Source organism: Myodes glareolus, chromosome 18 (genome assembly GCF_982192425.1).
Source record: "Myodes glareolus chromosome 18, mMyoGla1.1, whole genome shotgun sequence".
NCBI lineage: Eukaryota > Metazoa > Chordata > Mammalia > Rodentia > Cricetidae > Myodes > Myodes glareolus.
In genome coordinates, this window is record NC_142043.1 from 41,743,235 (window position 1) to 41,759,417 (window position 16,183).

The 16,183-nt window shown below is 45.8% G+C and overlaps 1 protein-coding gene across 3 annotated transcripts in view; it reads right to left on the minus strand.

Annotated features, from left to right (window-relative positions):
- Nucleotides 1–15,593, minus strand: part of Fhl2 (four and a half LIM domains 2) — a 73,500-nt gene extending 57,907 nt beyond the window's left edge. Inside the window, exons 1-2 of one of the 3 annotated variants that reach the window (XM_085679625.2) lie at nucleotides 15,432–15,593; nucleotides 1,728–1,823 (exon numbers count right to left, since the gene is read on the minus strand). Coding sequence is in view for 2 of the 3 variants with exons in the window: in XM_048430190.3 (XP_048286147.1) it covers nucleotides 15,432–15,440 (9 nt within the window). In the remaining variant the exon portion in view is untranslated. The remainder of the gene's footprint in view (nucleotides 1–1,727; nucleotides 1,824–15,431) is intronic. The other 2 variants (XM_048430190.3, XM_048430191.3) reach the window with 2 other exon arrangements.
- Between the last annotated feature and the right edge of the window lie 590 nt (nucleotides 15,594–16,183).

Genomic DNA, 16,183 nt, shown 5'->3' on the forward strand with positions numbered 1-16,183 from the left:
AGACACGTCTCATTTGAAGGCCACAGATAAAAATCCATTCCTTGATTCTCACCTAGTTCCTGGTGAGTTGCTAGTCATTGCTTGCTTCCCTTGGTTGGCAGACTCATCACCCTGATCTCAGTTTTCACGTCCACACACTATCTCCTTGTCCGACTGTCCTCCTTTTATCAGGACACACATCATACTGAATTGGAATGCATGCTGATCCCTTCCTCTTAACTGATTGCTTTTGTAACAACCCTATCTTTTGTTTGTTCCATTCTGTTCTTCCTTCCTTCCTTCCTTCCTTCCTTCCTTCCTTCCTTCCTTCCTTCCTTTCTTTCTTTTTTTCTTTCTTTCTTCAAGACTTTCTCTGTACAGCCCTGGCTGTCCTGGAACTTACTCTGTAGACCAGGTTAGCCTCAAACTCAGAGATCCACCTGCCTCTGCTGGTATTAAAGGCATGAGCCATCATGGCCTGACGTACCAACCTTATAAACAAATGAGGTTCCACCCTGAGTTGCTGAAGATTAGGGTTTCAGCAAATGAGTTTTGGGGGTGGGAGCATAATCGACACCTTAGCCAGACTAAGGGAGAGGTACAGATTAGAGTCAGACTCCATCTATTCCAGACCTCCTGGGAACAAGGCTCTCTGATGGAAATAAAGTGAATATTGCTTCCATCCATCTATCAGCATGAACTTGTCACTAGCTCGGGGAATAGCCAGTTCTTCATAGGCACAGGACAGAGTCTTCATGGACTTGATTTGGAGCTGGTGATAATGGCTCTACAGTGGCACCTTGCTTTGCTGGAAGTTAGGGATGTGGCTTTAAAGGGTGGCAGTCAATCCCTAGTGAATTGAGTGGTGGGGTTGGAGTAGACTGATCACAGTTACAGTTGGCTTTCCCTAATTATGGATTCCTCATCAAAGGATTCAACCAACCATGCATAAGAAAAGGTCAAAGCAACATTCTGGAATGCTCCAGAAAGCAAATCTTGAATTTGCTACATGAAGAGTATTATACCACATTGCATGTATGACATGATATGTAGGCATTGTGCCAGGTATGCCTGAGGTAGTCTATGTGAAGATGTGTGTGGTTTATGTGCAAACATGACACCATCCAATGCCCTTGAAGGCCCATGTATCCCGGAGGTCTGGAACCAATCCCCTGTGGATATATGTCCGACAGAAAGCCAAATGCCCAAGGGAAGAAAATAAACTCAGCTCTCATCAAGAAGACAAATTTATCCCAAATCAACACCATTACATTGAAGTCAGACCTGCCAAGTTCAGTGGTATCAGAGGAGTGAGAAGCACAGTGTGTACTGGGCTCATAAGCACAGTCCTTGCTGTCGGGGACTCCTTGTCCTGGGGTTTCATTTTCCCCATTTATTTCTTTGATTTAACAGGAAAAAAAATGTCTTGGTTTCCACACTATACTAGTTCTCCCCTGGAATTAATATTGATAGTATTTTTACTTCCTTTAGCCTTTTGTCCCTCTTGGGATCCTATAGTTCCCAATGTGAGGGCAATGCAGACAGAGAGGAATTACAATGGAGGCCACTCTCCCAGATTCCTGCTGCAGGTTCCTCAACATGTCAGCTACTCTGCAGTGCATGTGCATCAGAAGGCAAGTCACAGGGGAACTGCTGGTTAGCTCGGGATTACAACAGGTTTCCCTTTTTTGATCTGGGTTTTCAAGAGGCTGCTATCTACTATAGTGAAGATGGTATAGATTGCTTGCCTTCTACTTCCTGGCTTTCCTATGTGTGGGGCAAGCTGGGCTTGGAAGTCAGTGGCTTATGCTGTGAAGAGTAGAGGTTCATGGGAAAAGGCTTTCCTCTTTTTCAGATACGGCAACACGTGGGAGAAATGAAATAGAGATGGAAATAAGGGATTACCGAAAGGTAAATATCTTCTTCTGATTTATGATTTCCTTTGTTTTGATTTTCTTTTGACTTCAGGATTATAGCTCTAGATGAGACATAATCTACAGACCAATGAAAATGAAAACTAGTTTTCTTATTATTTTGCTTGTTCGCAAAGCTGTGACTGGATGACATTTCAGATCCAAGATGTAAAATTAAAGGCTGCCTGCAGTTTCAAGAGTCACCACCTGACATGGTCTAGGTTAGTCTCATTCCCTGTATTTGACTGATGAAGAAGGTCATTGTCTTGATCAGAATACTGTGAATGGATTCATTGGGCGGCATTCCAAAATCATCAAAGAATGTCCGGTTTCATGCTGGCGTTTGTACCACCAGCCCACATCTATTAGCTAAGAAGGAAGTCAGAGCAAACGTGGCATGTGGCCCACTCTGTCAAGCCATTAACTTTCTCATTTCTTTATTCCCCTGCAACTCAAAGCACCTAGCAATATCCCATAGTAGTAACTCTGGAAACAAGAAGGGTGTCTTAGTTAGAGTTTCTATTGCTGTGAAGAGACACCATGACCACACAATTCTTATAAAGGAAAACACGTAATTGGGGTGGCTTACAGTTTCAGAGGTTTAGTCCATTAGCCTCATGGTGGGACATGGCAGTGTGTAGGCATGCATGGTTCTGGAGGAGGAGCTCAGAGACCTACATCTTGATCTGAAGGCAGTAGGGAGTGAAGGACAGAAGGACATGTCACACTGGGCACAGCCGGAGCAGGGAGATCTCAAAGTCCACACCTACAGTGACTTGCTTCCTCCAACAAGGCCACACCTACTAATAGTGCCACTCCCTTTGGAGGCCATTTTCTTTCAAACCACCACACACAGGGTGTTTTCTTGGAGTCTCATCTAAGCAGTGTGATCTAGGACCAGATCCCTGGGGTGACTCTTCCTTACCAGCCTTGACTTTGCCCCCAGAGCAATGTGGATATTTTAGGTTTTGCTGCAGGGCTGAGGCTAGCAGTAATACTCAGATATGAGGACTAGTCAACAGTACGGAGATCACCACCAAAGGCAAGATGGCACCAAAACACACAGGCGGGTCACCTTTGCTTATCGGGGAACCTCTTGAAGATGTCAAAAGCTTATTTCATGTGTCCTAACAGTGCTATAATAATTGTATTATACAAGTACAATTATCTTCACTGTTGAGGAGGAGGGAGAGAGAAAGACGTGCTGGAGATAAGACTTGATAAGACTTCTGGCACTGGTACCAGATTAAAACAGTCTCTGTTTCTCTATCTCTGTCTGTCTCTCCATCTCTGTCTGTCTGTCTCAACTGCACATGGATGTGGACATGTGGAGGTCAGAGGACAACTTCTAAGAGTCAGTTTTCTCCCTTCACCACTGGGTCTCCGGGAGAGAACTTAAGTCATCAGCCTTGATAACGTGTGGTGTATTTACCTGCTGAGCCGTCTTGCCCACCACACAACAGAAGTTTTACTCCTAACACTGTTTTCAGGATTTTTTTTATCTAATAAGTGAACCATTCTTTTATTATTATTATCATCTCTTTTTATGGCTTTCTTTTTTAGCAAGCCACCCTATTTTTGCAAGAGTAAGAATGTTTATCTTTGCATCTTGCTCTCTGGTCCAAAGGCAGCTGCTTCCAGTGCAGCAGCCTCATGGCCACACACTTTGTGGTCTCCGGCTCTTCCTCCACTGGAGGCTGAGTTTTACCATCTGTGCTAGCCAGAGCTCCCCGGGCTCTTTTACAAACGGATTCTTTTCCCACAAGGAAGAAGGAAGAAAGGAATTTTCCAGATCTCTAGAAAGGCAATGTGCTTTCTGCCTTAGCCATGTAGCATCCTCGTTAGCCCACCCCAGACAAATCACTAACCATTTTTGATGTCTAGAAGCAATTGCAACCGTGTTACCTTAACCAAGCTCCGTAATGAGAGCCAAGAGTAACCAGAACGGGAATGAAAAACACATGGCAAAGATGGGAACAACATGTCCACTCAAGTACCTTTGCAGTTTGCTCTCTCATGACATGTTGCCGAGGGCTGGGGAGGCTGTTCCACACGGGGGCCTCAGGGACCCCTGTCTCCCTCCCTGGTTAGCAGGAAAGAGGGCTGTGACAGAGAGCCGGGGCTTCCTACGTCAACCTTCTGCTCCATGATGGGAAAAGGCCGGTTGCGGGAGCATTTCACAGATCCTCAAACAATGCACAGTAAGGCCTGGCCTCGGGCTGGGGTGTTTTCCACTCGTGATGTGGCACAGAGGGGATTGGGGCAGAGCACACATCTGCAAATGCTCAGAACTCCACGCATGCCATGGAGCCTGGCGTCTGCGCAGAGGCTGCTTTGACCGTCATCACCATAGCTGTTTTGAGCTTCTCTGAGAGTTCTACACGCCAGTGATTCTGTCACTTTCCAGGGAAAAGTGCAGATTTTTTGGTACTGTTTTTTTTTTTTTCTTTTTCAAAAAAGACACGTGCTGATTGAACCGAACAATCGGAAAGCTGCTTCATCCGCTCTCTCAAACCTTGCCATCCGCGGTCGGAGGACTTTTGAGAGACTGCATAGTATTAGGCGAGTCGTTCTAGGAATCCAGACGAAAGCAGAGAGGAAGCAAGCAAAACAGTCTAAGACCAGAGATCAGGAACTCGGCAGCAATCGTACCGAAGGGCAAGTCATAGCCCTTCTCTGCTTGGACACACAGGACGCTAGAATAGTAATATCATTACATTTCACACTATTGTGAAAGAACTCTTAATCTTCCTTTCCGCGGCTCAGGTTCTTTCTGATTTTGTATTTTTTCTAGAATATTCCATTTTGCTATTCAGAATATGTTGGTCTGCCTCTATGGGCTTGATAGGCAAATATCATGACTCAGTATGCTAGGAGTGCAAGAGTTGAAGACTTTTGTGGAGACCCAAACAAGGCGGGAGGCCTTTGAACCCTTAGAGAGGACAGTAGAGGCTAAAGGCTAAGTTAGGACCGTGTCATAAACTAGCAAGTGACTAGGGCCAGCTCTTCAATATTGACAGATAGTGCTGGAGGTTCCTAGAGTCAACCTGAAAAGAGCTGGACTTTAGCCTTTCTGATTTTCTGCAAGAAAGCAATTCAAATATGTGAGTCTGCCGGCAAGCTCACAGAAGCCACATGTTTACAGTGTCGGCAGCACCACTGGAGACCCGCGTGTCTGTGTTCTGAGAATTCCAGTCAACGGATTTTGGTTCCGCCTTCAGGAAGGGCAACAAAGAAAGACTTTCCCCAAAGCAAACTTTTGGACCCAACAAGCATGTATCCCTTAAACGATGGAGAAACGTTCTGAGAACCATGAAGTTAGGCGATCTCATCATCGGGCAATTTTGTCACCGTGTGAGCCGCAAAGCATGCTCTTCCTCAACCTCAGATGGTGTGGCCTCCTACATGCGCGGGCTGAAAGGATCAATATACTGTTTCTTATTGCAACACCACGCAGCACGCTACTTACTGCACTGAGCACGGCAGACAACTGGAACATCATGACAAGGTTCAAGTGAGTAAATATTGAAAAGATACAGTAAAAGTCCTTGGTGAGAGCCATTTTTTTTTTCAACCTCCACCATGTTCATGTGGCGGTGTCACCGTACTGCTTTGATCTCACTGCCATTCCGAAGCACGGTTAAAGAACTCTCGAAAGGGCCTCCGTTTGGGCAATACACTTTGTAAATGTTGGGACCGTCCTCTGTAGGGAGAGACGAGGAAAGCGTGTCTACATACATCTCGTTGCTCTGTCTCAAACACACAGCCCCATGTGTACATTCGCCTCTCTTTTCTGACATTGCAATACACACAGCAAGCAAAGGGTGGACAGGGTGCAACTCACTGGGTGCAGGTACATACCCTTACCCAGTCATTCAGGAGCTTGCTTAGGGTCCCCTAGTCCTTTCTGCCTAGAGTGGCGGTTCTCAACCTGTGTGTTTCGACCCCTTTAGGGGTTGCTTCTCAGATATCCCGCACATTATGATTCATAACAGTAGCAAAATTACCATTATGAAGTAGCAGTGGAAATACTTTTATGGTTGGGGGGTCAGCATAGCATGAAGAACCACACTAAAGGATCACAGCTTCAGGAAGATTGAGAATCACCAGCCCAGAGGAACAGAGGCCCCTTTGGGGTTCTTGCAGCGCTGGGAGCATTTGTATATTTTCCTGTGGAGACAGCCCTATGACTCTTAAGGGTGAGATCTAGATAGGGATCATCAGAAGAAGGGTTTGGGAGCCAAGGGGAGGCAAATGCTGAGGCTCAGGGAAAGCCTGAGCTGAGCTCAAAATGAAAGCCTCGGGAGCAAGATTCCTCGCTGACCTTCTCCTGACCCCCTATTCCTCCTTCTCCCTTGAGGCAAGCCATAGGAGTCCAGATTGCTCTTTCCATAGGCAGGTCATGGCATCGGAATCACTCTTCCCCAAGTCAGTCATGAAATACAAAAATTGGCCCCTAACTTTCCTGTCTATAGGAATTAGAGTTGAACTACTTACATATATGTTTGAACACATATGATACATATGAGTGTCATGATGGGGGTCAGAGGACAACCTCTGGTTTGGGTTCTTTGAGACAGGGTTTCTTTGTTGGTTGCAACTGTAAATGCCGAGATAGCTACTCTAAAAGCTTCCAAGGATTCTCACATGGCCACCTCCCTTCTCACCATAGACCTCGTACCAATGCGTGCTGTGCGTAGCTTTCTGCGGGTTCCGAAGACTCAAAATCAGGTTCTGATGTGCGTGAGTCAAGGGCTTTACCCACTGAGCCCTCTCCCTAGAACCTCCCCTGCCTTTTCATTTAGGAGCTAGCCACAGGGAAATTCTCTCATCTATCTAGTCCGAGAGTAGATTATAGTCTTCCAGTTCCCAAGGGCCCTGCCTCACACCTGGGAGGAAGGAATGCGGCAGCAAGAGGCCACAAACAATAGGAACAAGCCCTGTGGCTTCCCCACTCAGTCTGTTTCCACTGGGTCAACACTTTTTCCCAGTCACGGCAGCTCCTGCCTTATTGACCCCAAGCATGAAAATGGATTGTTCTCCCTAGACCTGTGCTCTTTAATCTCAAGGTTCTTAATTGTCCCATCCCAAAGAACCAGGACAAGTAGCCTGCTGAGGTGCCTATTAGCATACCAAAGTACTTGTTAGCAATGTGCTGACTGCCAGGCTCCCTCAGTACCTGTGGCTCCTCTCTACTCTTCCCACCCCACCCCTACCCTGAATCCCTCTAACCCAGGGTCTTCCCTTCCCTTCCCTTCATCCAGCTTCTCTTTCGTGTGTGTGTGTGTGTGTGTGTGTGTGTGTGTGTGTGTGTGTGTGTGTGTGTGAAAAGTGGTTGCCATTTCAGCCACTTACTTGCTTGGTCCTCACTTTCTTGGTCCTCTGTGCTTGGTCCCTACTCCTCCCTCTCTCTCTTCTCTACCTCTTTAGTCCCCTCCCCTCTCATGTCCGACTTCAGTCTGCTGCTCATGTCCTGTCTGGTGCTTTCTCTCCCTGCTCTGGACTCTTCCAGATGCCTCTGACTGAACTCTCACTCACGTACAGTGAAAACCTTCTCCTCTACCGTCCCTTGTAGTAGCTATGACCTCATTTCTGTCCACTTAGGTCATGTACAATTACACTCCGACAAATGCCTTCCGTGTCCCTCCTGTTAACCCGGCAATTGCTGGTTGATTTCAGCAGATTCCAGTGTTTGGCCTTCCGAGGGAAAGTTCAAACACCACTCTGAATATCATTGTGCTGAGGGCTGCTGCTTGCCTCTAACTTCTGACCTTCGCTCAGACTTACTGCTTTTGGACCCAGAGAATCGTCTGTCTGTCTGTCTGTCCGTCTATCTGTTTCTGTCTGTCTGTCTGTCTGTCTCTCTCCACTAAGTTAGACTGCTATCTGGGGCATCTCCTTTGCCAGCCTTGGCATTGCCTGTGGGCTCTGTTCAGTCTCAGGAACTTGAGATTCCTGTAGCCCCTGCAAACTGACTTTGACACCAGTCACCCCCTGTTTCAGAGGGCTGTCGGCAACTGCTGTGGACCCGCGACTGTGCCCACTATGCCCTTTGTCTTTATACATCACCTTGTTCTATCACCCTGCTGATCTGATCTTGGAGCTTCTGCCTGTCCTGGTCTGACCAACCTTGGTTTCCTGACTACTTGGGCTTGGTTTGTCATGGAGGACACTGAGCTAGGTCGGTCTTTCTGTTGACTCTTTCAGGGATTAGAGGCTCCTCCTCCATCGATCCTCTGTCACAGGTCTGCCTGCTGCTCCTGGCATTCTGCACAGGCACCAGGCTCCTGGTGAGTGGGAGGTACAGCTCAGCCCATCTCCAGCAGGGCTTTCATTTCTCCCGAGACTGATTTTTATCACATATCTGTGGTCTCAATCATATGTTTGGGGTTCCTGTGAGACTGATGATTTGGTGAGATACGGCCATTTTCCAAGTTCACTGGGAATCTGTGGCACCCTGTATTGCAAACCAGCAGGACAGAAGAAGGAACCGCCCTGTGCAGTTTCCTATAGGAACCCCAAGCCAGGCTCCTGGGCCTCCCACCTCTCTCATAACAAACGGGAGGACACTGCCGAACACCTCTCGGGGTGATGGAGTTTAAGCCACCTTCTGCCACAGATCCATTCCCCTAAGAAGTACACATTTTATATCTGGTACCTGCGGGCATCGTGCCTTACTTGGAGAATGGGCATTGTATGTGTGATTAAGGGTCACAACATGAGGAAATTGTCTTGGATTAACTTGTGGCCCGAGTGCACTCCTGAGAGCCCTTACCACATGAAAGGCCATGTCAGGGAGAACTTTGCTCTTGCCTTGGAAGGGGAGGCAGGAGCCACAGGCTCTAAACACAGGCAGTCTTCAGAGCTGGAAAAGTCGAGGAAACGAATGTGTTCTGGTGTGTATCCCGTTCTAATGCCTCAATTTTAGTTCACGGAGACACACGACAGACTTTTCACCTTCACAGCTGGAAGACCATAAACTTCGACAGGTTTAAGACAGAACATGGGTTCTGACGGACAGCCTCAATATGAAACTGATGTAGTCACCGCTGCGCTTCAGTTGTGTGGATTTCACTGTGGTTCCTCATTTGAAAGTCAGGGGTTATAAAAGTGGTAACTGTTGAGAAAGTGAGGCCATTGTTTCCATGGCATTTGCATCATATTTACATATTTGCATATTCAGTGCTCATGGCACATCATCTAGAGATGGATATGTGAGAACATGAATAGCTTCCTCATAAATAAGTGCTGTGCCGTTTTATTTTAGGGATTTGGACATCTGTAGATTTTAGAACCCCAAAGGATCCTGAATCTAATTCTCTGTATATAAAGAGGGATAACTTTCTATATGCCACATTCATACATGTATATACACATAGAGTATTTCCAGGTGTATATATGTGTAAGATAATGCTCTGAAGAAAATATAGAAGGAAAAGTAAGTTAGATGAGGCACTAGAAGGTGGCTGTCAGTTTTAGATGGGGTGACGGGTGGATCTCAGATGTGGTTTGATAAAGAAGAGAGTAAGATGTGTGATTCTTAGGTACGTGCATGGTTGATAGAGACCCCCTCAAGTGTGAAGGTCCTTGGCCCAGCTGGGAGGAGGTCGATGTGACTGGACACCTCTAAATAGAGAGGAGGACATACAGGCTGGGACTAGTTTTCTGGGCCCTGGATCGTGCAGAAGTCAGTCGGCCATGCTTAGAATTTGGCTGTGCTGACTCAGGAAGCCTTTCTAGGGTATTGAGGAGGGCAAGCTGTGTTCGAGTTCAAGTTCCACGTACAATAACAGGCTTGTAAAGGCAGCTAGAGGTGAGGCTGAGTGCTCGCTGGTCTGTGTGGTTGTCTGGATGCTCCTGCTTTGGGCTTGGTTCGTCGGCACTCCCCAGGAAAGAGAGGGGTGCTGCTTAGGAAAGAAGAACAGCTGAGGGAAGAGAGCCAGGCCCTGCCCAGTGGATCAGCAGCCAGACAGGAGGATCAGCTGCTCTTGCTAGAGTCTAGGACTGCGGCCTATCCGTTCTTCCACCCCGATCTCCTCACATGAAGGACACTGACCTTGGTGCTGTGACCTTGGCACTTGGGAACCCAAGCCCCTGACTTGTTGAGGACTGTGTTTGAATCAGAAGGTCCCTTCTCAACCTTTCCCTACGTCTTGCAGAGTTTTCCACCTGGAAGTGTGTGCCAGAATGGCATGGAGATTGGGCTTATTTTTTTCCTCTCAAGGATGCTTGCCAAGTGTGGTTCACTAGAGTGCTGGTGTAGGAGGGTCTTTTGTCTATGTGTTACTTTCATTGGTTAAATAAAGAGGCTGCCTTGGCCTAGTTGATAGAGCAAACTCAGGTAGGTGGGGAAGACAGAACAAAATTCTGGGAGGAAGAAAGCAGAGTCAAAGAGAGCCACTGCCATAAAGCTGCCAGGTCAGACATGCTAAATCTTTCCCGGTAAGCCACGAGCTCATGGTGACATACAGATTATTAGAAATGGGTTAAATCAAGATGTAAGAATTAGCCCAAAAGAGGCTAGATATAATGGGCCAGACAGTGTTTAAATGAATACAGTTTCCGTGTAATTATTTTGGGTAAAGCTAGCCAGGAGTCAGGCAGCGGAAAGCAGCCTGCTGCTCCTATTACAACAGAGTACCAACACACTGGCACCTGCTTATAGGACTTCTTCGCATTTTCAGTTTGTAGGGGCAAAGAAAGGGGCACCTACATTGAAATTTGTCTGTGTAGGTAATCAATTCTCTTAGCTTTGTGGATTGTTGTAGTCTTATCACTCTTTCGCTGACGTTCTCTGACCGCCCTCTGTCTTCTGACTTTGGGATTGGAAGAGAAGAACTCTTGACCATGGGTCCTCAGTTCCACACAGTTAAAACTGGCTTTGAAATAAAGGTTATACTGTTTCACCTGAGTTTTTGTTCCCTAAGTTGTTATTTCGAGAGAAAAACATGTCTCCTAAAATTAATTAAAAGACTGTGGCTAAAAATTGGGAGATTGTTCAGAAATGGAAGCTTCTAAACTTTGGAATTTGTAGAGCATCGTTTGGCCAACCTCCAACACACTGGCCCAGCCCCCACATTGTGGAGAATGAGAATTCCAAGGCAGAGGATACTCAAGGGTTGATTATCACCAGATATTAGTGTTCAGTGCCCAATAAAATGACACTTAAAACATTATTCTAAGCACCATGTTCTTGTACGGTGTACAAAGGGTTCAGGAATGAACATCAAGCCTGCTTACCAGCCAACATCCCAAAAGGAGAAACTGTCCACTAAGAGAAAGCTCCAAGTTTCTTCCTTTGGCTTTCAGGACTTAATTGACCCATACAGTTTAGTTTCACAAATGTTTGCTAGACAGTTGGGTGAGTCACTGTGCCAGCTCTGAGTCTGACTAAGAAAGGTAAATACACCCTTCCCAAGCTCCAGGGACGCCGGGTACCCTGAAGAATCTATGGGAGGGGAGATTGGCATTTCCAGTTTCTGTTCCGATTTGCGTTGCTCTCACTGTGGGTGGGCCCCAGGCTGCTTTCCCACTCACTGCTTCTGAGCCTCTGCACTCACTAGGATCCAACAGGCCTCCTTAGAGAGGGGCATGAGCCCTGTGGGGCACAAGCATAGATGTGTGATACACTCACAACAGTGCTGGCTGGGCCCATGCACACTTTAACACCCACTTCTTTTCTCCCTCCTGTTCAAACTGAATGAAAAAAATGCAAACGGTATGTGTGTGCATAAGGACATGTGAGGCTCTGTGTGGATGCCGGAGGGAGACAAATGCATTCACTGACCAAAAATTCCTCCAGACACACCAACCACCATGACTGTTGCACTGCCTAGAACATGGTCAGGTTCTTCACCTATTTTTTTTTTCCTTTCCATTTTTATTTAGAGGAGCCCAGACACTTCTTTATTCCCTTTCCTAAAATATTGAGTGTTAGAAATTCTCCAATAAGAACCAAAAAAAAAAAAAAGTAAGCCAGCCCTGGTCCCTAAATCATTAGACTTCAAACATACACTTCGTGGATTTCCTGGGCCTTAGAGAAACCACATTTGTTTCCATCTCTACATCTTGTCCCCGGTCTTTCCCACTGCCGTGTTCACAGATGTCAGGGATCCGTCTCTGCTTCCTACAGGCTGAGCATGCCAAGAGGAGCAAGCCAGTAAGCAGCATTCCCCTGTGGTCTCTGCTTCATTTCCTGCCTTGACTTCTCCTCATGATGGATAGACTGAAAGCTGAAACAAACACTGTCCTCCCCAAATCGCTTTTGGCCATAATATTTGTCACAGCAACAGAAGTCAAACTTAGATACATATGTTTTATGTTATTAACTGATGCGGGTTTTTCCTTTTTGGCTTGATTCTGAATATTATTTTTTAAATTGTAACAAAAACTTGTTTTTAATTATTTTTTTATTCATATGTATATTTTAAATGCAAACGAAGTAGTAAATCGTAAAAACGCTCTTTCAAGTTAAAATTTGATGAAAAAAATTAAATGGCTGAGGCCTTGCGTCGTATGACAGTGGCCTGTATTCAAATTCCAGCACCAAAAAATTAAAATATTTACCTTTACTAATTTTCGCTTTTAAAATACCATATTTAGGAAGCACATCTGTTACAGAGCAGATTGCTCAAGGCTTCTCTTTATTCCTTTCATTTTCACTCTCAGTTTAACATAATGGGGATAAGGTGATGCGCTTCGGATAAACCAATGGCATTAGCAAAAAGAAATCAGGAAAACAGATTTGTGAGGCTGGCTGGCTGGGTCCGCAGGGAAGTGTGTTTGCAGGTGCAGGCCTGATGACTTGACTCCATTCCCAGAATCCACGTAAAAGTGGAAGGAGAGAATGAACTCCAGAGAGTGTCCCCTGACTCCCACAGGCACGCTGTGGCACATGAACACTCGCATACGGGCCATAATGACAAGGTTTTGAAGGGAGGGTACGCCAGTAAATGTGCAGAACAATTGAGTTCTGCACGACTCAAGAGGTTGCAGTAAAAGGTGGAGAAATCATGGGACCTATCCGACCTAAAAGCCGGTTTTACAGTCTAATAAAATGTTGACCAAATCTCCAGCTATGCTTTTGACTCCCCATTTGTGCAACCATTACCAGTATTTTAACACAAGAACTGAGAGGAATCACACTGCCATATAGAAATACTCAGTTTTCAAAACATTGGAATTTGAGTAGACAGTAAAAGTATGTGGACCATAAATTAGACGTAAAATAGGTTACCGTAAAACCTGATTATATTTAGAGTTAATGTATATTTATTCATATACTTTTGAAATAAAAACAGATCCTCTTAAGTTATAATGAGCAACATATTTTAAGATGAATCAAAAACACCTCGTCGTGGAAGGAAGATATAACCCAAATGGCTGAAGATCTCTTTTTCTCCCTTAAAACTGTTTATATTAATGCTTGCTCTTCAGCAAGGACGTCTAGGATCAAGAGGCAGTAATAGGACTGAGAAGATGGCTCAGCGGGTGAAGCACTGGCTGTACAAGCGGGAGGACCAGAGTTCAGATCCACAGCATCAGAGTAAATGTCGGGTGGGTGCGGCAGTCAGTCTAGGATCCAGTGCTGATGACATGGTGCCAGAGGGTTCTTGGAGAAAGCTGCTAAATTAGCTGGAATAGTGAACTCTTCACTCATGTACAAATCAGTCAAGGAAGAAACTTGACATCAACTTCTGGCCTCCACAAACATAAGCACACACTTGGACCACCCTCACATGCACCACACACATGTGAATGCAATACATACACTTACAGTCACGCCCCACACATACACAAACAAAAATTAAATTAAGACAAGAAAAAAGAAAAAGTGTAAAAGTGGAAGAATGGTATCATGGGTAGAACCACACACAATTTTCTCCTTTTCTCTTTCTGCTGTTCTGCCTTTTCTCTGACAAGTAAACACTATTTGTATCACTAAGAAAAACCAAAGAAAAATATAAGCACCAATAATATGGCTTTACCTCCTGTTTTGGTGGGGAAAAAAGACTTAAAATGAACACCAGGGTCACATATTCCAAGTACCAAGTATTTTGAGATGAAGAGCAAGGTATCCTCACTCTAGGTTTGGAAACTGAGGAAAAGAATGAGGTGTTCTAGGATCTTGGATGGAAAGTTCTGAAAGCACTAAGTAGGATGATGAAATGTACAAGTTCAAAACATGCTTAACAACAGATGGGGTCTGCACAGTCAGAGAACCCTGTATTGGGGAGAATGCATGGCTCTTCATAGGTTTTCTATATTATATTTTCTAAGGCTGGGGATGTCTAGGTTGGCCACAGAATGCTTGCCTAGCATTCACAAGGCCCTGGATTTGATCCTTGGCTTTTTTATTTCTGGAAATAATTTCCTTATTGATTTTTGTGTATGTCTGAGTGTCTTTATGTGCCTATGTGTGTACATGCACACATGCACGCTATCCACAGAAGCCAGAAGGGGGTGTTAGGGTCCCTGATGCTGGAGTTACAGGTGGTTTTAATATGACTGCTGGGATTCAAACTCTAGTTCTTGGGAAGAGCTGCGAGGACTCCCAACAACTAGGTCATCCCCCCACTCCCTTAATCTTTTTTAAATATTGGGAAAAGTTTCTAAAATGGAATGATTTGAACTAATAGGCCTTCTACTCAATGAAAGACAGGATGAACCCTAAACGTGTACCACACTTTATCACAGTCCAATCGGTTATCAGCCTAATAATAACAAGGAATCCAAATCGCAGAAACGAGAAAACAGCAACAACGAACCGATAAACAGCACCTGTGAGATAAGACCATATAAGCCTAAGACTTGGGTGTCTAGTCTAGGGCTTCAGAACCAAAACAACAACAACAGCAACCAACCAACCAACCAAGTAAATAACAAAAAAACTGGGGTAGGAATATTTTTAAATTATGATCGAGTCTAGTAAGAGATGCTGATCGATGCCACGTTGATTGTCATCTGAGTCGGGTTATCAATACTGAGAACGTTATGCAATCTGCCAGATGTAGTCAGTCCTGTACAACTTAGCGGCAAGAAATGGTAAGATACGCACACATTCGCTTTAAAGCACACAACAGCTCTGGACGTTCAAACCGTCAGCCTTAGCGCGTAAGTCATCTTGTATAAACATGCCTTCCCAGAGTAATCAGACACATCAGTAATTGACCTTTCCACCCAGGCCTCCCGGAAATATTGGGATGGGGCTAGGGGTGGGTGCTTAAGTACACTGCAGCTTGACCTTAGCCTGTGTTTATCTCAGGATTTTTTCTTCTTCCTTTGCTTTCTCTTCTAAAAGCTCTACTGGCTGCCAGTTCTGGTTCCCACAGAGGCAGGCCAAGGTGAAGACGGACTAGGGTTGTTCTCAGCATCTAAGCAGGTACCACAGCAGGCATTTGGGGAGCTGGTGACCTGAGGGCGCTCCCTCTGCACTGAGCACAATGCCATCTAAGCACAGTGGGCATCGAAGTACGACCCAGACACGTACTGGAACCGACCATCATGAAGAGGAAAAGCCCGAGTAAATGTGATCCTTACCTGTGGCATCAGAGCCCTTTCTTCTGCCCTGCCACCAGACCAGGGGGGATGAGGGCCACCGCTGCGCAGGCTGTGTGCCTCATTGGGTTGCCTCAATGTTGTGGGCTTCTGTCAACAGCGCTATAAATAAGGCATGTCCACTGGCCCAGCCCAGCAGATAAGAGCCCAGCCCTGGCTCCTGCAAACCTTTTTTGGTCTCTAAATGTAAGAAGTCTCGGGCCCCAGTTGGGAAGAGGCTGTTGTGTATGTTCCTATTTGGCCTGCCTGTCTCAAGGACACCCTAGGCCTCACGTGTATTTCAGCAATCCAAGAGCAGCCCAAACAGGGAGGCCATTGGGTCCAGAACCTCCAAGGCTATATACCTTGCTTGGAGGCTGCAGGCAGCAGGCGCATGAGTGGGAAGGTCCTTTTCTGGGGATACAGGAGCACCTCCACAGGCTCAGAAGGGAAAGCTAGGTGTTTGGCTCTCCCTGTTGGAAAGAGTCGTTGACCTTCCTTCTCCAGCTTATGAGGACAAGGGCATTTGCCTGGGCATGTATTCTAGACAGTACAGAAGGAGTCATGGGTTCAAGCACCAGGCATGTATTTGGCTGTGGGCTGAAATACATTTCCAGAAATTCATGCCTTCTCCATCATCCTTGCTCATGTGTGACCATAGAGATTCTGTGTGGAACTGAAGCAAAGGGTTTACTGAAGTCTTTTAGGCAGCCTGTATGCCAGAAGGAAAAAAAGACTGGGGGAGCAGCAACTCC